General features: G+C 44.3%; 2 protein-coding genes across 8 annotated transcripts in view; one reads left to right on the plus strand and one right to left on the minus strand.

Annotated features, from left to right (window-relative positions):
- Nucleotides 1-11,485, minus strand: part of MIER3 (MIER family member 3) — a 33,850-nt gene extending 22,365 nt beyond the window's left edge. For 5 of the 6 annotated variants that reach the window (XM_085212539.1, XM_085212538.1, XM_085212536.1 and 2 more), the window contains exon 1: nt 369-604. In XM_085212539.1, coding sequence (XP_085068665.1) covers nt 369-377 — 9 coding nt within the window. In that variant the 5' untranslated portion in view covers nt 378-604. Of the gene's footprint in view, nt 1-368; nt 605-831; nt 963-8,621; nt 8,700-11,219 lie in introns of those variants that run through there. The other variant, XM_019610402.3, reaches the window with a different exon arrangement.
- Nucleotides 11,486-13,066: 1,581 nt separating this feature from the next.
- The window catches only part of GPBP1 (GC-rich promoter binding protein 1), a 40,482-nt gene continuing 38,266 nt past the window's right edge, over nt 13,067-15,282 (plus strand). For both annotated transcript variants that reach the window (XM_085212540.1, XM_085212542.1), the window contains exons 1-2: nt 13,067-13,205; nt 13,922-14,955. The gene's annotated coding sequence lies outside the window, so the exon portion shown is untranslated. The remainder of the gene's footprint in view (nt 13,206-13,921; nt 14,956-15,282) is intronic.

Genomic DNA, 15,282 nt, shown 5'->3' on the forward strand with positions numbered 1-15,282 from the left:
CCTCCCTCCCGCCAGGCATTTCTCCGTCGCCCGCGCTGCGGCCGGCTCCGGCCGGCCCCGCGCCCCCCCGGGACCCCGCCGCGGCGGCCGCGCATCTCCCGGCACCGGGCCCCGTCGGCCTCCCGCGGGCTGCGAACCCGGCACGGCACAGCGCCGCCCGCCGCGCGGCCTACTCGCGCAGTCTCCCGCTGCCCCGGCGCCGGCCGCCCCAAGGGCCGCCCCCTCGGCCCGCCGGACCCCCCGCGCCGCCGGGCCGCCCCGGAGCCTTCTCGCAGGGATGGCCGGGCGGACCCGGGGGGCTGGGCGGGCGAGAAGTCCCGCGGGGAGCCGGCCGAACCCCAGCGCCCCGGCCCGCTTTCCCCGCTCACCTCCGCCATATTGGGACGATCGGGCTGAGCGACGGCGCCGCGCCGAGTGCCCGGATGGGGCCGCTAAGCCAATGGCAGCCGCCGAGCCCCGGCCGGAGCCGGCCGGGAGGGAGCGGCAGGACCGGGCTGGGACGGAGGAGGCGGCGCCGGGGCCGCAGCAGCCCCGGGACCCCACCTCCGGCGGTGCCGCGGCGCTCCCGCCCCGACCGCCGAGAACGCTCCGCCCGCCGCGCCCCGGCCCTGCCCCGCCGGAGGGGGGCGCTGGGCGCCCGTCGCAGCCCGGGGCGTGAGAGGCGCGGCCGTGTGGGGTCCCGCCGCCTCCCGGCAGGTTTCCGCGCTCGGATCGAGGCGGGGCGCGGCTGCGGGGGCGCGGCGGCTTGTGCGGGGCTCTCCCCCTTCGCGCGCAGCGGAGACCCGAGAGCCGCCCCGGCTTTTTTTCCCGTTAGGTACCCGGCTGCGTTACCTGCCGCTGTCTCCGTGTTCGGCCCAACGGAGGATGAGTGGTTATTCTTGCATTTTCTGTTCAACGTTCTCGAATTAGGAAGCAAGGCATCGGAGCCTCCACGCCGTGCTCTCGTTGATTGCGTGGCGAGACTTAAAAAGATACAACGAGATTTACTGTGCAGTGAGTTTTCCCTGTTTAAAAGTCGATGTATTATATGTGCAAAGACATATCTACTCCATTCTTAGTGATATGTTTTGTCCTGTTACACAAGAAGTGGGAATCTGACCACCCTCAGCTTGACTGTAGATCCCCAACTGCAGAGACAAATGTTTTAACTTTGGAATTACACATCTCTGCTACCAGCCAGGACAGTGCCTGCCGCACCAATACTGAGTCTGTCTGAGGGCTACAGGGGAGCTCCAGGTCTCGGTCCCATCCTGAGCACACAGGAGGCCCTGAAGTGAACCTCCTACTCATAGAGGCCCCCCTGCAGCCCCACACCACTAAAACCTTGCCATGTACCCAATATATTCCACCCTTAGCCTTGTGGTAAGATTGTTTAAGAATTATCATTAAAAGATTCATCACAACTTTCACTCACGTCAACAAAAAAGAATTCCCCACACCAAAATCACTGTAAGATCACAAACTCTAGCCCATGTCTTTTCACCAAAGAAGCGACAAATGTTCAACTCTTAGATGATAAGTTCTTTAGAACTGTTTAATTCTCAGTGTCCAGTCCATGTTTTGCCAATTTCCTCTCCCAGTTATCATCCTAATCTCAAACTGAGTCCCACACTGGGCGCTGAAAAGGACTGTGCAGTTTATCACTGATGAGATGCTGAGCTCCACCGCCTGGCTCTCTTACTCCCTCTTCTCAAAGGAACAGGGGAGAAAAAACAATGGAAAAAGGGCTCAAGAGTTGAAATAAGGACACGGAGATCACTCACCAACTGCCATCACAAGCAAAACAAGACTTAGCACTGGGAAACGAATATGTCCTATTGCTTATGACTGACAGACCAGAGCAGCGAGAGCTGGTCTTGCAGACTGCAAAGATCCCAAACTAATATAAGTATTTAAGTAGTGCAATTCTGTGTGGTTTTATTTATTCTGCTGGCACCTGTTGCTCCCAGAAACAGTGTGAATTAACTTACGTCACATGCTACACTGCTGAGTCTCCTCCAATTCAATTATATAAACAACTCAAGTATCTCCTGATATCTGAACTACACAACAGCCCAAGGTGTAGGCACATCTACTCTTGATGTACTAGTGGGAATGATGTTTGCAACAAAAAATGCAACAGAAAAGCCTTCTGTTAGGAAATTGTTGTCAGTTTCCTGAAAAAGTTGTCACAGACAAAAGCAGGTCCAGCCTCATCCTGTGACCTGTCTTTCCTTTCTTCCGAAGTTTTATTTGCAGATTAGGGATTTGTCAGGTTAAAATGAACTATGAACAAGAGATGGGCTACATCAGATTCACTGTGTGTGTTCCCAACATAAAGAAGGAAAGTTTAATACTTTACGGTTATAGTCTTGGTAAATTCATCTGGAAAAGACCTGCTCAACAGTTTGGTGGCAGTCGTGTTCCCAGTCCCCTTCCTCTGCGCTCACTGCTAAGAATACTGCAGAATTCAAAATGTTAGTAGCTTTCAGTTCCAAGTCTTCTTTTTGCAGTCAGATAGCTTGGTATTTCAGTGTTCTGCTGGGGGACAACCAATGGCCTCCTTTTTTCAGGACAGCTGTCACCATGTGTGGCACAAATACTGTTGTCTTTTCTCCTAGAGTCAGCTTCCAGCTTCCTGTATCAACAGTAGGTCAGTGGCTGCCACTTCCCTAACACATGATGGCCATCCTTTGCTGATGTTACCAAGTTGCTTTAAAAAGTACCGTACTGGTCTCTTCCAAGGTTCTAATCTCTGTGCCAGGACCCCTAGGGCAATGTGCAGCCTTTCATGCACAAACAGTTCAAATGTTTTTTTCTTACCAGTCAGGCTTTTGGCTTCAGATGTATAGTGACTGGCTTGGCCTTCCTTGTTTGTCTGGGGGCTCCTGCAGCCCACATTACCGTGTTCTCTACCTCTTCAGTTATTTCAAATTCCAGAGATGATTCCTGCAACACAATGACCTGGGCTTCCGTGGCCTTATCCTCAGGAATATGTACTTGAATTTTTCCATCTAAAATGTAATTTGAGCATTTATTTTACTTAGTATAACTCTACCTAAAACCAGCACAGAGCATTCAGGCATATTCAAAAACTGATGAGCCAATAACCTCTCTCTGATTCTGAATTTTAGAAGTTGAAAGTTGAAAGATTGGCATCATTAACAACTGTGGCTCTCTGATTAATTAAATGCCCTTTACAAGTATTATTAAGTGAGTACATTGCTCCTGTATCTATAAGAAATTTTAAATCTGCTTTCCCCATCCTTCCAGTACCCAGGTGCTCTTTGGGGTTAACTTCAAATCCATCCCCAGCCCCCTTCAATCTTCATCAGAAGTCAGTATTTTTTCTGCCTGGCTTGGAAGCCCCGTGAAACATCTTCATGTCTGCTGCTCTATTTGCTGATTTAGTGGGTAGTTCCTTTCCCAGTGATCCCAATTTCTGCATCTAGCACACTAATCCCTTTTTAAGTGCTGTCTCAATGGTTGTCCCTGCTTATTCTCTCACATATTTCCTTGTGGTCATCATCCCTCCATCTTTTGTGATAAAGTTATCACTATAATTTTCCCTCCTGATCTTACTTTTATTTTCCTCTCTTTATTATATACCTTGCATGCAGCTTCCAGTAACTTACTCAAAGATTGAGAATCCTCTCATATTTTCTTTAATTTACACCTAATATCTGAATTCCACTGCCCCACAGAAATAGATGCTGGTTGCACCATATCTCTTCCTTTTTCCATGTTCATATCAGTGTATTTCCGAAGTATATTATAAAAAAATTATAAAAATTAAAAACCAGCATTGTTATTGATATATTAATTCTAAAATATATGACCGGCACGGACACAGGGTGCCGAATGGGATCCTCCAGCCACACCTGGCCAGGGAAAGGTTGCAAAATGGGGCATTTGGGGAAAATAATAGAAACGATTAGAAAAACAAACAAACAAAACAACAAAATCCCAAAGCCCTCTGCCTATGTTAGTCCAACTAAAGGGATAGCGTGGGGAATCTACTGAGAAAGACTGATGGGATCTCATTCCTGTCCTGCACCACTTGATACAATTTAGACATATTTAGGGATAGTATGCCTCACCCTGAACGAGATCAATCTCTGATATTTGGTTAGTAATTCTCATTGGCTGATTATTTGAGTACCACTTAGGATCAGCTGAGAGAAAATGACTGTCCAGTGCTCTTTGGTCTGCTCTCTGAGCACAGATTCTTTCTTCTTCTTCCTTTGCCTTTACCAAAACTATTTCTTTCCTCAGATGTCAGCAGCATATTCAATAACAGCAAATCACTCCAATCTTGAGTTCTAATGACAGTGTCCATCACCTTATCTAGCTTATCTGGATTCTCTATGTACTCTCCTGCCAATTCTTTCCATGCTTATAAATCTGCCACTGAAAATAACACTCTTACCATTACTGGTCTGCTCAAAGGCGTCTTTACAATCCTTAGAGCCCTCCTCCATGTTTGTCCTGCTGTGGGACTTAAATCATCTCTTTCTTGATAACTTACTTCATTCTCTTGCTGACTGTCATTATCCTTTGAACCTAGAATTTGTTTAGAAACTATTTCATCTCTGCTTGTCTGCCCCAAACTTGAACTAAGTGCGCTTTTCTGCATTTCCCTTTATCTTGCCCCTCTTTGCTCCTATCTGGCCTTGACTGCAGGACCCATCAACCTCTTCTTCTTTTTCCCCTTGCATGGTTTACCAATACTGCAGGGTGAGCAGCAGTGCTTATGGAGCTTCTCACCGTCCTTTTCTAAGACTGGCACTATGTGGTGCCTCAGGCAGGGCTGCCGCCACCAGCTCAGGCAGCCCAGGGCCCCATCCAGTCTGGCTTCGAACACCTTCCAAGATGGGGCATCCACAGCTTCTCTGGGTATCCTGTACCGCAGTATGAGTAAAGAATTTTCTGCAAACGTCTACTCTAAATATCCATACTTTTAGTTTAAAATCGTTCCCTCTTGTCCTATCACTATCAGACCACATAAAAAGTCAGTCTCCCTCCTGTTTATTAGCTCCACTCAAATATTGGAAGGCGCAGTGAGGTCTCTCTGGACCCTTCTATTCTCCAGGCTGAACAAGCCCAGCTCTCTCCGCCTTTCTTCACAGGAAACGTGCTCCTGCCCTCTGATCATCACCATGGGGCCACTCCACCAGCTTTCCTGTGCTGGGGCCCCAGCCCTGGATGCCGTACTCCAGGTGGGGCCATATGAGGGCAGAGCAGAGTGGGAAAGTCCTCTCCCTCACCCTGCTGACCATGCATATTTTTTTTTATAAAACCCAGGATGTAGTTGGTCTTCCAGGCTACAGGTAGACACTGCTGGCTCATGTCCAGCTTTTCATCTAGCAGGTGGCCCCCCAAGTCCTGGCAGCACTGCTCTTAATGAGTTCTTCTCCTAGTCTGTTCATGTATCTGGGATTGCCCCAAACGGAAAAATCTGTCCCATCTTCTCCAAGGATCTTTGATGAGATTCTTAACTCTCCATGGGGGGATGAGCACAGCGATGAGCCTCATGCATCCCAAGGGCCTTGATCTCCCCAAGAAAGCCAACCTTCTTAATAAGGCAGCTTTCTGATTTTCTGGTTAGCCCAACATGTATGCATGCTGGCATATGACTTCACTTGTGATCTAACTGAAAACAAATGTTAGCCAGCTACGTGTAGAAAAACATGACTAAGTACTTCCCCTAAATGTCTTACCGCTGGGCAAGGAGGAGCTTTTTAAGGGGAAGGTAAGGATGTGATTAAGTTGTAAACAATTAAAAGCATGACAAAAAACAATTCTTGCTAATTACAATATTGCACCTTGCTGATTTTCATTCCATAGCATCAGCAGATTTGTCACATTACAGGAAGAAATAACACATTTTGTTTTTTTCAGTGTATTCCCAGAATATTTTAAGCAAAGCCATAACAGACACCATAATTTTAACAATATTTGCAGAAAACTTGATTTTATTTATAGAAGTAATTCTACTAGGCATTCTGGCAAAGTTATTCTTGTTTTGGAAAGAATAAGGAGGAATGTTTCCTAAACAGGAAGCACAGTACTTTTGTTGTGAGGGTGTTTTGCCCATTTCCTTTAAGACAAGAGATAATAATTTGCAAATTTATGAGAAACAGCATCACTATCTTTCAAAAAAATTCACAAAAATAAACAAGTAATTGTATTCTGCAAATGTGTGAATTAAGGTACGGAAAGGTTGAAAAATCCAGCCAAAGCCTGATGCATGATTAATGGCAGAAGTGAAAACCGAACCAAGAAAACGTTCATGGAAAGCAATAGCGTAATCTCTGTAGATTGAAGTTTGCGTTTCAGCAGTTCAACATTCTGACTCATTCTCCCCTTTTTTACTGTACCAGGAGTTTCTGACAGTGGGATGCAAAAATGCCACTGTGTAAGAGTGTGAGTATTGCTTATGCTGGTCTGATGTCCAGACAGAAATCTTTTAATTTCCAATTCTGAAGGAGCAAAAGAAAAGTCTGTGAAGCTTGTTCAGTGGGATCTAGAAAAGAGCATTAGATACTCAGGAAGAGAAGTCTGGGAAAATATTTCAGTTGTGCTTGACTTTGTTTCCCAGTCTTTCACACCATCAATCTCCTTGTACTTTTTTTAAACATTTAAGATGAGAGAACCATGCAAGTGACAGGAGAACCACCGAATCACAGAATGGCCAAATAGAGACAAAAGATCAGCTGAAAAAGTGGTAGATTTTACTCTCGTTAAGCTTTTGCATTTAGCATTAGAATATTTCAGCTTTGCTGGGGCATTTCATTCAACTGAAATGCTTCAAATCTCTCTTAAAAATACACGCAGGTGAATCTTAGGTTGGTTGTATGTGGTGCAATTTCCTCTCTCCAAGGATGACTGGTAGTAAAGGAAAGGAATTGCAAAAGCTGAGCCAGCTGCATCATTCTTTCTGGGGATCACATCACAAAACTCTGAAGACCTTTGAACTGTGAATTAAATCCCACCGTGTTTGATATATATGACAGTATCCAGGCTTCTACCAAACAAATCTTACAGTAGTCCATGTCTGTGTTGTATGTATGTATGTATTTATGGGTAGGGAGAAATTATTCTATTGATTACACCAGCAAAGATAGATGAGAAGATACTGACAGGTGTTTGTACATACAATTTCTTTATCAGGTTAGTCTATGGAAAGAAATTATACCTATGTTGGGAAAGTTTCCTGAAAGTAGCATCTGTGGTAACTACACTTTTGTTAAAAAAACACAATAATTTGTGTGTTGAACTTGGGTAAAACTTGCAGAAAGTTGTTGTGTTCACTTTAATAGTATGTGAAAATTTCTGAAGTGAATTTAGTCATTAAAAATTGAGGGAAATAGAATGTTAAGTTGGCCTACACACTGATTAAAAAAAAAAAAAGAAAAAAATGAAGCATGTATTGCAGTGAAATGAACCTACATCAAAACATGAGATTTGTTCAAGTTTAATTACGTGCAAGATCATATCATCGTACTGGTCATTTGGTCTCTTTATGTCAAAACTAACATGCTCTCAATTCACAAATGAGCTAGCTGTATTTTAGGGAAAACAGGATTTTGATTTTGTAAAAGAAAAAAAAAAGAAGGTAAAGATAAGTACTGCATGAAAAATAGTAATTTAGTATCATATGTCCTATTTATAATTGTTTCAACTTGTTCCTTTTCATCGAAATTGTATTTTGTGATTAATAGTTCCTAGCTTCGTGAAATTTAGAACAGTGGTATTCGTTAGCTGCTGCTTTGCTTTCCTGGAAGAACCAGAGCAAAAGCTGAATATGCTTGTGATTTACTTGCTTATTATTTTTAGCAAAGGTTTGACTTTATCCTTAAACAGAATGAATATCATGTAGACAGCATTCAGTCAGGGCATATTTGAAGAACCCTTTTGACCTCTATCTAAAAGGTGGGTCATTTGCTAAGAAGATACTGCTGCTTAATGTAGAAAACCATTACAAATAGTTTTATAAAGCCCTTGGTTTAATACTACCCAGTGTTACTTGAAACAATACTAGAAATTGATGTTTTTACTGACACAAGGAGAAGGTTACTGGTGAGGCTATTTTTGACTGTACCATAGGTGGAAAAAAAAAAAGAAAGAAAGAAATACATAATTCATTTAAAGTCTTGACTCTTAATAGCATTTTTACCTTGCAATTAGTATAACAAAAGAATGTTCTCTGGGTTCTGGCTTTTAAAACACTTTGATTATTCCAAGTAGAAACAGTCATCTTTAGAAAGATAAAATGATAAATGTATCATTCAAAATATGTACCTCAGTATTGCTTCAAATTATGAATTCAGTTATCTATAGCTTAAGTGAAGTCTTTGCACAGACTTAATCTGATCCCATCAAAGTCAGTGCTAGTTTTTATATTAAAGTTCTTGATAAAAGAACAAGTCAGCAAACTTATATTTTAATTTTTGGACATGTTTAGCACTTGCTGGCTGTACTGAAGTGCACTGAGATGCTCGGAACTCTTGAAAAATTAAACAGTTAGAGGCTATGAATACTCTGATGCGACTAATAATGTTTATTTAATATGTTTAAATCCCAATATCTTATATGTCTAAACAGACTCACTGAAATCCTGAACTAGAAAATTGTCTTACCTTCCTTTCCTTGAAGGGATAAGAAGTATAAATAGATGACACAAATTCTTTCATTCAAACACAAATCTTCCATTCATCCTGTTAATGCAAACAATAATGACTGGATGTTGCTATGTATGTTTGTATCGTGCTTAAATTTTTTTTATTTTGTTCGTTAACATGTTTACTATTGTGAACATGCACCTGAAAGATATTTAAATATTGGAAACAAACACTGTTCATTGAGCTGTGTTTGTCATGACAAATTCTTGCTGAGCTTGGAATCTCATTTACTCTCCTGTTGAGAAAAATACACATTAGGACAAGGTTTTGCTACTGATATCAGGCAGAAATTTTCTGTCTAGCTTTTAAATCTTAGGCTCACTGCATCTGAAACTTCCTGGGTCGAATCTGTATTACTAAGGTTTTAAACCTGTTACATTAATATTTTATTTTATCCATCTGTCTAATTCTTTGGTTGAGATTGATTGTGTATTTGGCACACTGAGTTTTTAGTACAAAGTTAATTATTTTGTACATATTGGAGTGACAATAAAATATGTAATAGTAAATAACAAAATATATTTTCATGCTTTCTTCTTATTATTTGCCATATCAAGTTTTTGAATGCATGTTTTCTTATCTTGTTTCATATCTTGTTTCATATCTTGTGTTCTACACTCAGAGCAAACTAAAAGCAAAGACATTTCAAGTGCTTGCCAAAATATGCTGTTAAACTTCTGGTCTCATATTTCATCCCAGCAATAAAATTTGTGAGCAAGTGATTTAGTTTTAAATTTGTAACAATTTTTTTTCATATTAAATTGAGCTAAAATGAGAATTAAAAAGACCTGTACACGTGTATTTAGGTACGAGTGGCTGTTACGCGGTGAAAATTCAATTTTTTCTGTTTTCATTTCTGAGCATTTCTAGCAGATTTCTGATTCATTGTTTTTACTGAATACTTTTACACACCAATAAGGACAATACCTAATCGTGGTGTTAACCTACATTCCCTATCTCTTCACTTATCTCTGAGTATGTCGTTTGATCTACACCAATCTGAACCTTAAATTACATATAGTATTGAGAATATTAATTTTGAATGGAAGTGTTAAATGCATTTTTTCACTCATCATATTACCAGAAGTACCTCAGCCATTCAAAACCAGCAATTCTTAGCTTTGTTCTCAAAACTCAGCCACTGTCAGAATTCCAGATTAGTTAAGATATCCTTTGCTTGTATTAGCATTTAGGTTTACAAACATGTGTAAGTGTCTATGTTTAAAATCTGGGCCTACCATTCCAAGTTTGAGGTTGGATATTAGGAGAAATCTTTTCTTAGAAAGAGTGGTGAGGTGGTAGCACAGGCTGCCCAGGCAGGTGGTGGACTCATTCAAGAATCACATAGATGTGGCACTGACATACATGGTCCGTGGGCATGGTGGGGATGGGTTGATGACTGGAATTGATGATCTTAGGGGTCTTTTTCAACCTTAATGATTTTATTATTCTGTCAGTTTGCTCAACAAAAGAGAATTGTTCATACAGAGATTCTGCTCTTTCTTTTTTTTCTCTCTCCATCACTCTCTCTCTTCATTTACATCTTAAATGTCATCATAACTACCTACAGTGGTTTCCACAACAGAAGGGTTCTGTTCAGCTTACCTACTTTCAGAAACTGTTTTCACTAAAATTAAGTCTTTAATTCTTTAACTTTTAGTGTCTGATATTGAATGTCTATTGCTTGAAGCAAGATGCTTTGCTAGTACGGTGCATTATGTTTGTGTGCAGACAGCACCAGATTTGCCTCCCACTCTGTGTAAGTCTTTGCAGATTCCCTTGGCTTGGATGACACGAAGGTCTTTATCTGTTTGATCTTACTAAATGCAAGTAACACAGAGCAGTTTTAATTTCGATGTTCTGAGTAACCATGGAGGTATCATAGTCAGAAGCGACAGTGCTGTAATGATGGATCTGGAATGCTGATTTATACTTATACACGAAAAAATAGGAAAGTTGTATAAAAACCCAAGCTACAAATTCCTTTTATTTGCGTTATTTTAATTCACACAATGTGTTTTCTGTAAGTGATCATCAGTTTAGGCAGTGGCTCTTTAATATTTGTCATGGGTTGATGCAGTATCTGAAATGCTAATAGGAAGCAGTGGGATGGAGTGGAGAGCTGTTGGCAAGAGAGACAAACACTGGAGGGAGCAGTCCATGCATTATGAGGGAATGTCTCCTGGTACAGCTGGTTTCAGGGATCTGGAAAATGAAGTAGATACTGGAGAGCCTCAAGCCTGCAATTCAGTGTCATCAAGTCTGTAAAATGGATTTCTTCCTAAATTTGTGGTCTGAGTTATCACCCACTCCTTTATGATTTCTGTTCCTTAGCCCTCCCTTGGCTGTGGTAAGCAGAATAAAAGCACATGCTGCATTCAAATTATCTTTGATGCTTTGAAGTGTTCTCAGGTGCAAAACCATATTGGCCTGATGACTATTCTGAGGCTGTACCCTCTTCTGTGCTATACATACTTCCAGGTACAATTTGACTTCAGAAAATTAAATAACATATTTTATTACAGAAATTGCTAAAAATGTTGCTGATAAATTTACCTGTCTGGTGATCATCTGTCTTTCCTCTTGCTCTTCATGACCAACTGTGACTATGCTTACACCAGGATTTCTTCATTGGTGAAGAAATACATACGGGTTCTATCAGTACAGTTTGATTATTCCTCATAGAACCATGACTGGCTGTATTGGTAGAATCATGCATCTGGTGGTATAACATCTGCCCATAGCAGGAGAGCCAGCTGGTACAGCTACACTGAGTATGGCAGAAATACCAACATTCACACTGCTGTATCCACAGACTTACAAATAATTCTGTTAAACTCATCTTCAGCTTTGAGGAATGGTCTTGCAGACTTCACTGAAACAACATGCAGGCTGACGTGTTGAAAGAGGAGAAACCTGGTTTGAGTTTTGCCATTGATGTATCAGGACATCTGCTTGCATGTGAAGTCGCACTGGCATTATGTGTTCTGCTATGGAACAAAAAGAGACAAGAATCAAACCCATTTTCCACTACTGTTTGAAGGCTGTTCTCCCAATGGCTATCAAGAGTTTTGTTGTGGATACTGATATTGATGTGGATATAGTCCCAAGGAGGAAATAGGAGGCTCACAAATGAGCATCTCAAACTGAAACCTATTAGTGACAGTCGATACAGGTGGATCTGTAGTCTCCTGCTGATTGTCACAGCGCTCTCCTGGCACCTGCAGTGTGTAACAGGCTGTGGAGCCAGAGGATGCTGTGCAGAGTGAAGACTTCAGCCATAACTCACCTGAACGAATCGAAAGATCATTTCAGATCATTAGTAGTGCCTCTAGTGCACATTGCCAGGGCACAATGACAGTGCTTTATTGCCTCTGAGTGCTTCAGGGTTGATTTCCTAATTACCACTAACCATCATCTCATAGGATCGTATGTCTCTTTGGGTCTCAAATATAATCCTTTGATTAGAACTCTTGTGATATTATTATTTTTGAAGCACTCAGCACCACGAGCCCTAAGGTGTACAGGTTATGCTCCCACACCCTGCCTGCAGCTCTGGTCAAGAGTTTGAACAATTTGAAGGATGAGGAAGAAGATTGCAACACGGAGTTGTGATGGGCACTGAAATGCTCCACCTCTGCTCTTGGAAACTGGAGCTGGGGCAGCCTGATGAGAACTGACCGTTGGGTAAATGAGATTGTAACGCTGTCTGAAGTTTTGTTTTTTTGAGGGTAGAATTTTCATGCATCTCTCTACTTTCCCATTTTCTCAGTTATTTTTGCTTTCTAATAATTTTATTTTTGGGAGTGCGCACATGTCCGCAGTGCCATTCAGAACCCCGTGGTCTGCCCCGTGCCTTCAGCTGGCCGTCAGTTGCATTCCTACAGTACTTGAATCGAGTAGAGGAAGCTGCTAATAAAAATAATTACGGAATCGAGCGTAGGCTCTGAAAGCGCTCGCCAGCATCCTTCCTTACGACTTTAAGCCCAATTTTGCGTATTTAGTTTTTCAATTTTTCATTTAACTAATCGAAAAATGATTTGACTCGCAATGGCAATGAGATTTCCAACCTGCTGGGCGCGATCTGAGGCGCTGAGCGCAGCCCCGCCGAGGGCTGCACCGCGCTCCGCCGGGGAAGGCAGGCGCCGAGCGGCTGCGATCCACGGGACGTGCCTTCCCACCCTCCCGAGCTCCAGCTGCTGTTCCTCGCTCAGCGACGGCTCTGATCGCGGCTGCTGCTCTTGACGCCGTGCCGTGACGGCGGCGCCGGGAACACCCGCGGGCGGGGGGGAAGGGGCGGAGCATGGCGCGGAGCGCGCAGGGGATTCCCCGCCACCCCTCGCGGAACGTTCGGGATTGTTCCCGTGACGTCACCGCACGGGAGCTCCCGCCGGCGGGGTGGGGGTAGGGTCGCACACCTCGGCGGCGGTCGGTGAGCCCCGCCCCGGGCTTCCGCGGGGTCGCGCGAACGGCTCTCGCGAGGTTTGGTCGCGCGGAGCGTTTGCGGCTCGGAGCGGCGCCATTTTGGGAGCGAGGCGAGCGGTGTGTGTGGCTGCGAGCATGCGAGCGCCGCGTGCTCGAGTCCGGGGCCCCGCGGCTCTCGGGGCGAAGGGCGCGGGACGTCGGGCCGGGGCGGCCCGGTGGCGGGGGCAGGCAGCAAGCCTCCGGGGAGGGAAGGAGAAGAAGAAGGAGGAGGAGGAGGAGGCGGAGGCGGAGGCGGAGGCGGAGGCGGCGCGGAGGGACCGGGGCGGTACTGCTGCGAGGGGCGCGGGGCCGCCCCGCTCCCTCCCCCGCCGCGGGGACCCGGGGAAGGGGGGGCCGGTTGCAGGGAGCGCGGGAACCGCGTAGCCCGTCCTGTCTCCTACCTGCCACGAAGGGCTTCGCGGAGCTGGAGTGTCCCGATCCGGGGCTGAGCCGCGGCCGGGAATCCCCCGCCACTCCCTCGGGACCGCGGAGTCCCCGCTCGGGGCAGTGCCTCCTCGCGGGCGTCTCCCGGAGTTCGGTCCGTCCCCAATAAAATGAGGAATGCCCCTTCCTCCTGGGCTGGCGTCTGTTTCTCGGAGCGGAGGAGGTGCCCGCGCCTCGCAGGAGGGCTGCGGAGCGTTAGTAAACGAATACCCGCAGTCCGTGCGTGCTGCGTGAGCCGCGCTCAGCCCTCCGAGTTGGGGCTCCGCTGATGGCCGCGTGCGCGTGCACTTTTCAGATGCGCCCGTTCTGAATCCAGCACGGATCAGTGATGACTCTGGTTCTTCCTATAGGCGGTCAGCGTTACGGGGAGCCCCGGATGTCGTAGTCTTTTGCCTCAGCTGCTGGCGTTGGGGAGGAAGAGCGCTGGGAGCCCATCTGCCGCAGCCGCTTCCAGTCAAAGCGGAAAATCATCGGGCGCTGATGGGGATCGTTTGTCCGAGTACTTCCTCCTGAACAGCCTTCAGAAGCGGCCGGCGGACGGCGCGGAAGCCGTTTGGGAGTTCCCAGTCTGAGCGTTCTTTTCCTGGAAGTACGGAGGATCTCACCCTCGGACACTTGTGCGCATAGCATGGATACGTGGCTGACTTCATCACGCTTGGAATGCTTTCGCTATCCAGATGAAGTGCTTTTAGGTTTTTAGGCAGTTTTTTTTTCTTTTTCTGAGCACTGCTCTGTCTACAGCTGGAGTTGTAGACTGGCTCCAGGTCAGATGCAGCCTGAGTCACTGTATGAACACTACTGAAAAGCTTCATGGCAGATATTATTTTCCTTACATTATTTTTTAGATTTTCTGATGTAGCCTTTTGTCGTTTTGCAGTGCAACCGATTTTCTAAATGAAGAGTCTAACAGAAATCTGTTTATCCTTTTTTTTTCTTTTTTATTTTATTTAATATTTTGGAAAAATGTTGCCAATAAGCAATATGGCGGTATCTAGATAGCTGTTGTTTACAGACGCTTCTGTTACCTGGAATGAAGATGTGTTCCTCGGTTCAGATGTGAAATTTGGATTTTTAGCTTTGCAGTTTGTGACATAAAAAGTGTATTTATTTCATTTGGAGCTGATGGTTCTCATAGTGATACGTTCATGGAATAGACAACTGAAGAAGCTTTCAAAGAAAAAACAAACTTTTTGAGTGAGAGACTTGGTAGATTTTGAAATCTGTAAGCAAGAAGGATGGGTAGCTGATTCCTGTGAGATCAAATCTATGTCAAACAGCTACGAATGTAGTTTCAACAAGAACTTGGGATTTTATCTCAAGGAAAACAAACTGGAAAAATACAAATCACGTGGAACTAACACCTTGTGCGGTCCTCTTGGATTAGGCAAGTATTGTGTTAGTACATCATTATGCTTAAACACCTTACCAGTAGAATGTTTAAACTAGTGACATTAACTATCTGGAGAATGTAGTTGTTGTTTTTTTAATGTTGAAATGAGCTAGCAGAATCTAGTTTTTATTTGCCATTTTTTATAATTATTTTAATGTTTTTAAAGATTGAAGAATACATGCCCTACTACTGCAAGAGCAATTTGTAAGTAGGAGTGTGATTTTTTTTTTTTTTCTTTCTGTGAGATTAAAAAATACCCACTTCTAGACAAAATCTGTAAGTAAGTTAACCTCCTAAACTTGAAAGTGAGCTATTACACTT

Source organism: Meleagris gallopavo, chromosome Z (genome assembly GCF_905368555.1).
Source record: "Meleagris gallopavo chromosome Z, MGAL_WU_HG_1.1, whole genome shotgun sequence".
Taxonomy (NCBI): Eukaryota; Metazoa; Chordata; class Aves; order Galliformes; family Phasianidae; genus Meleagris; species Meleagris gallopavo.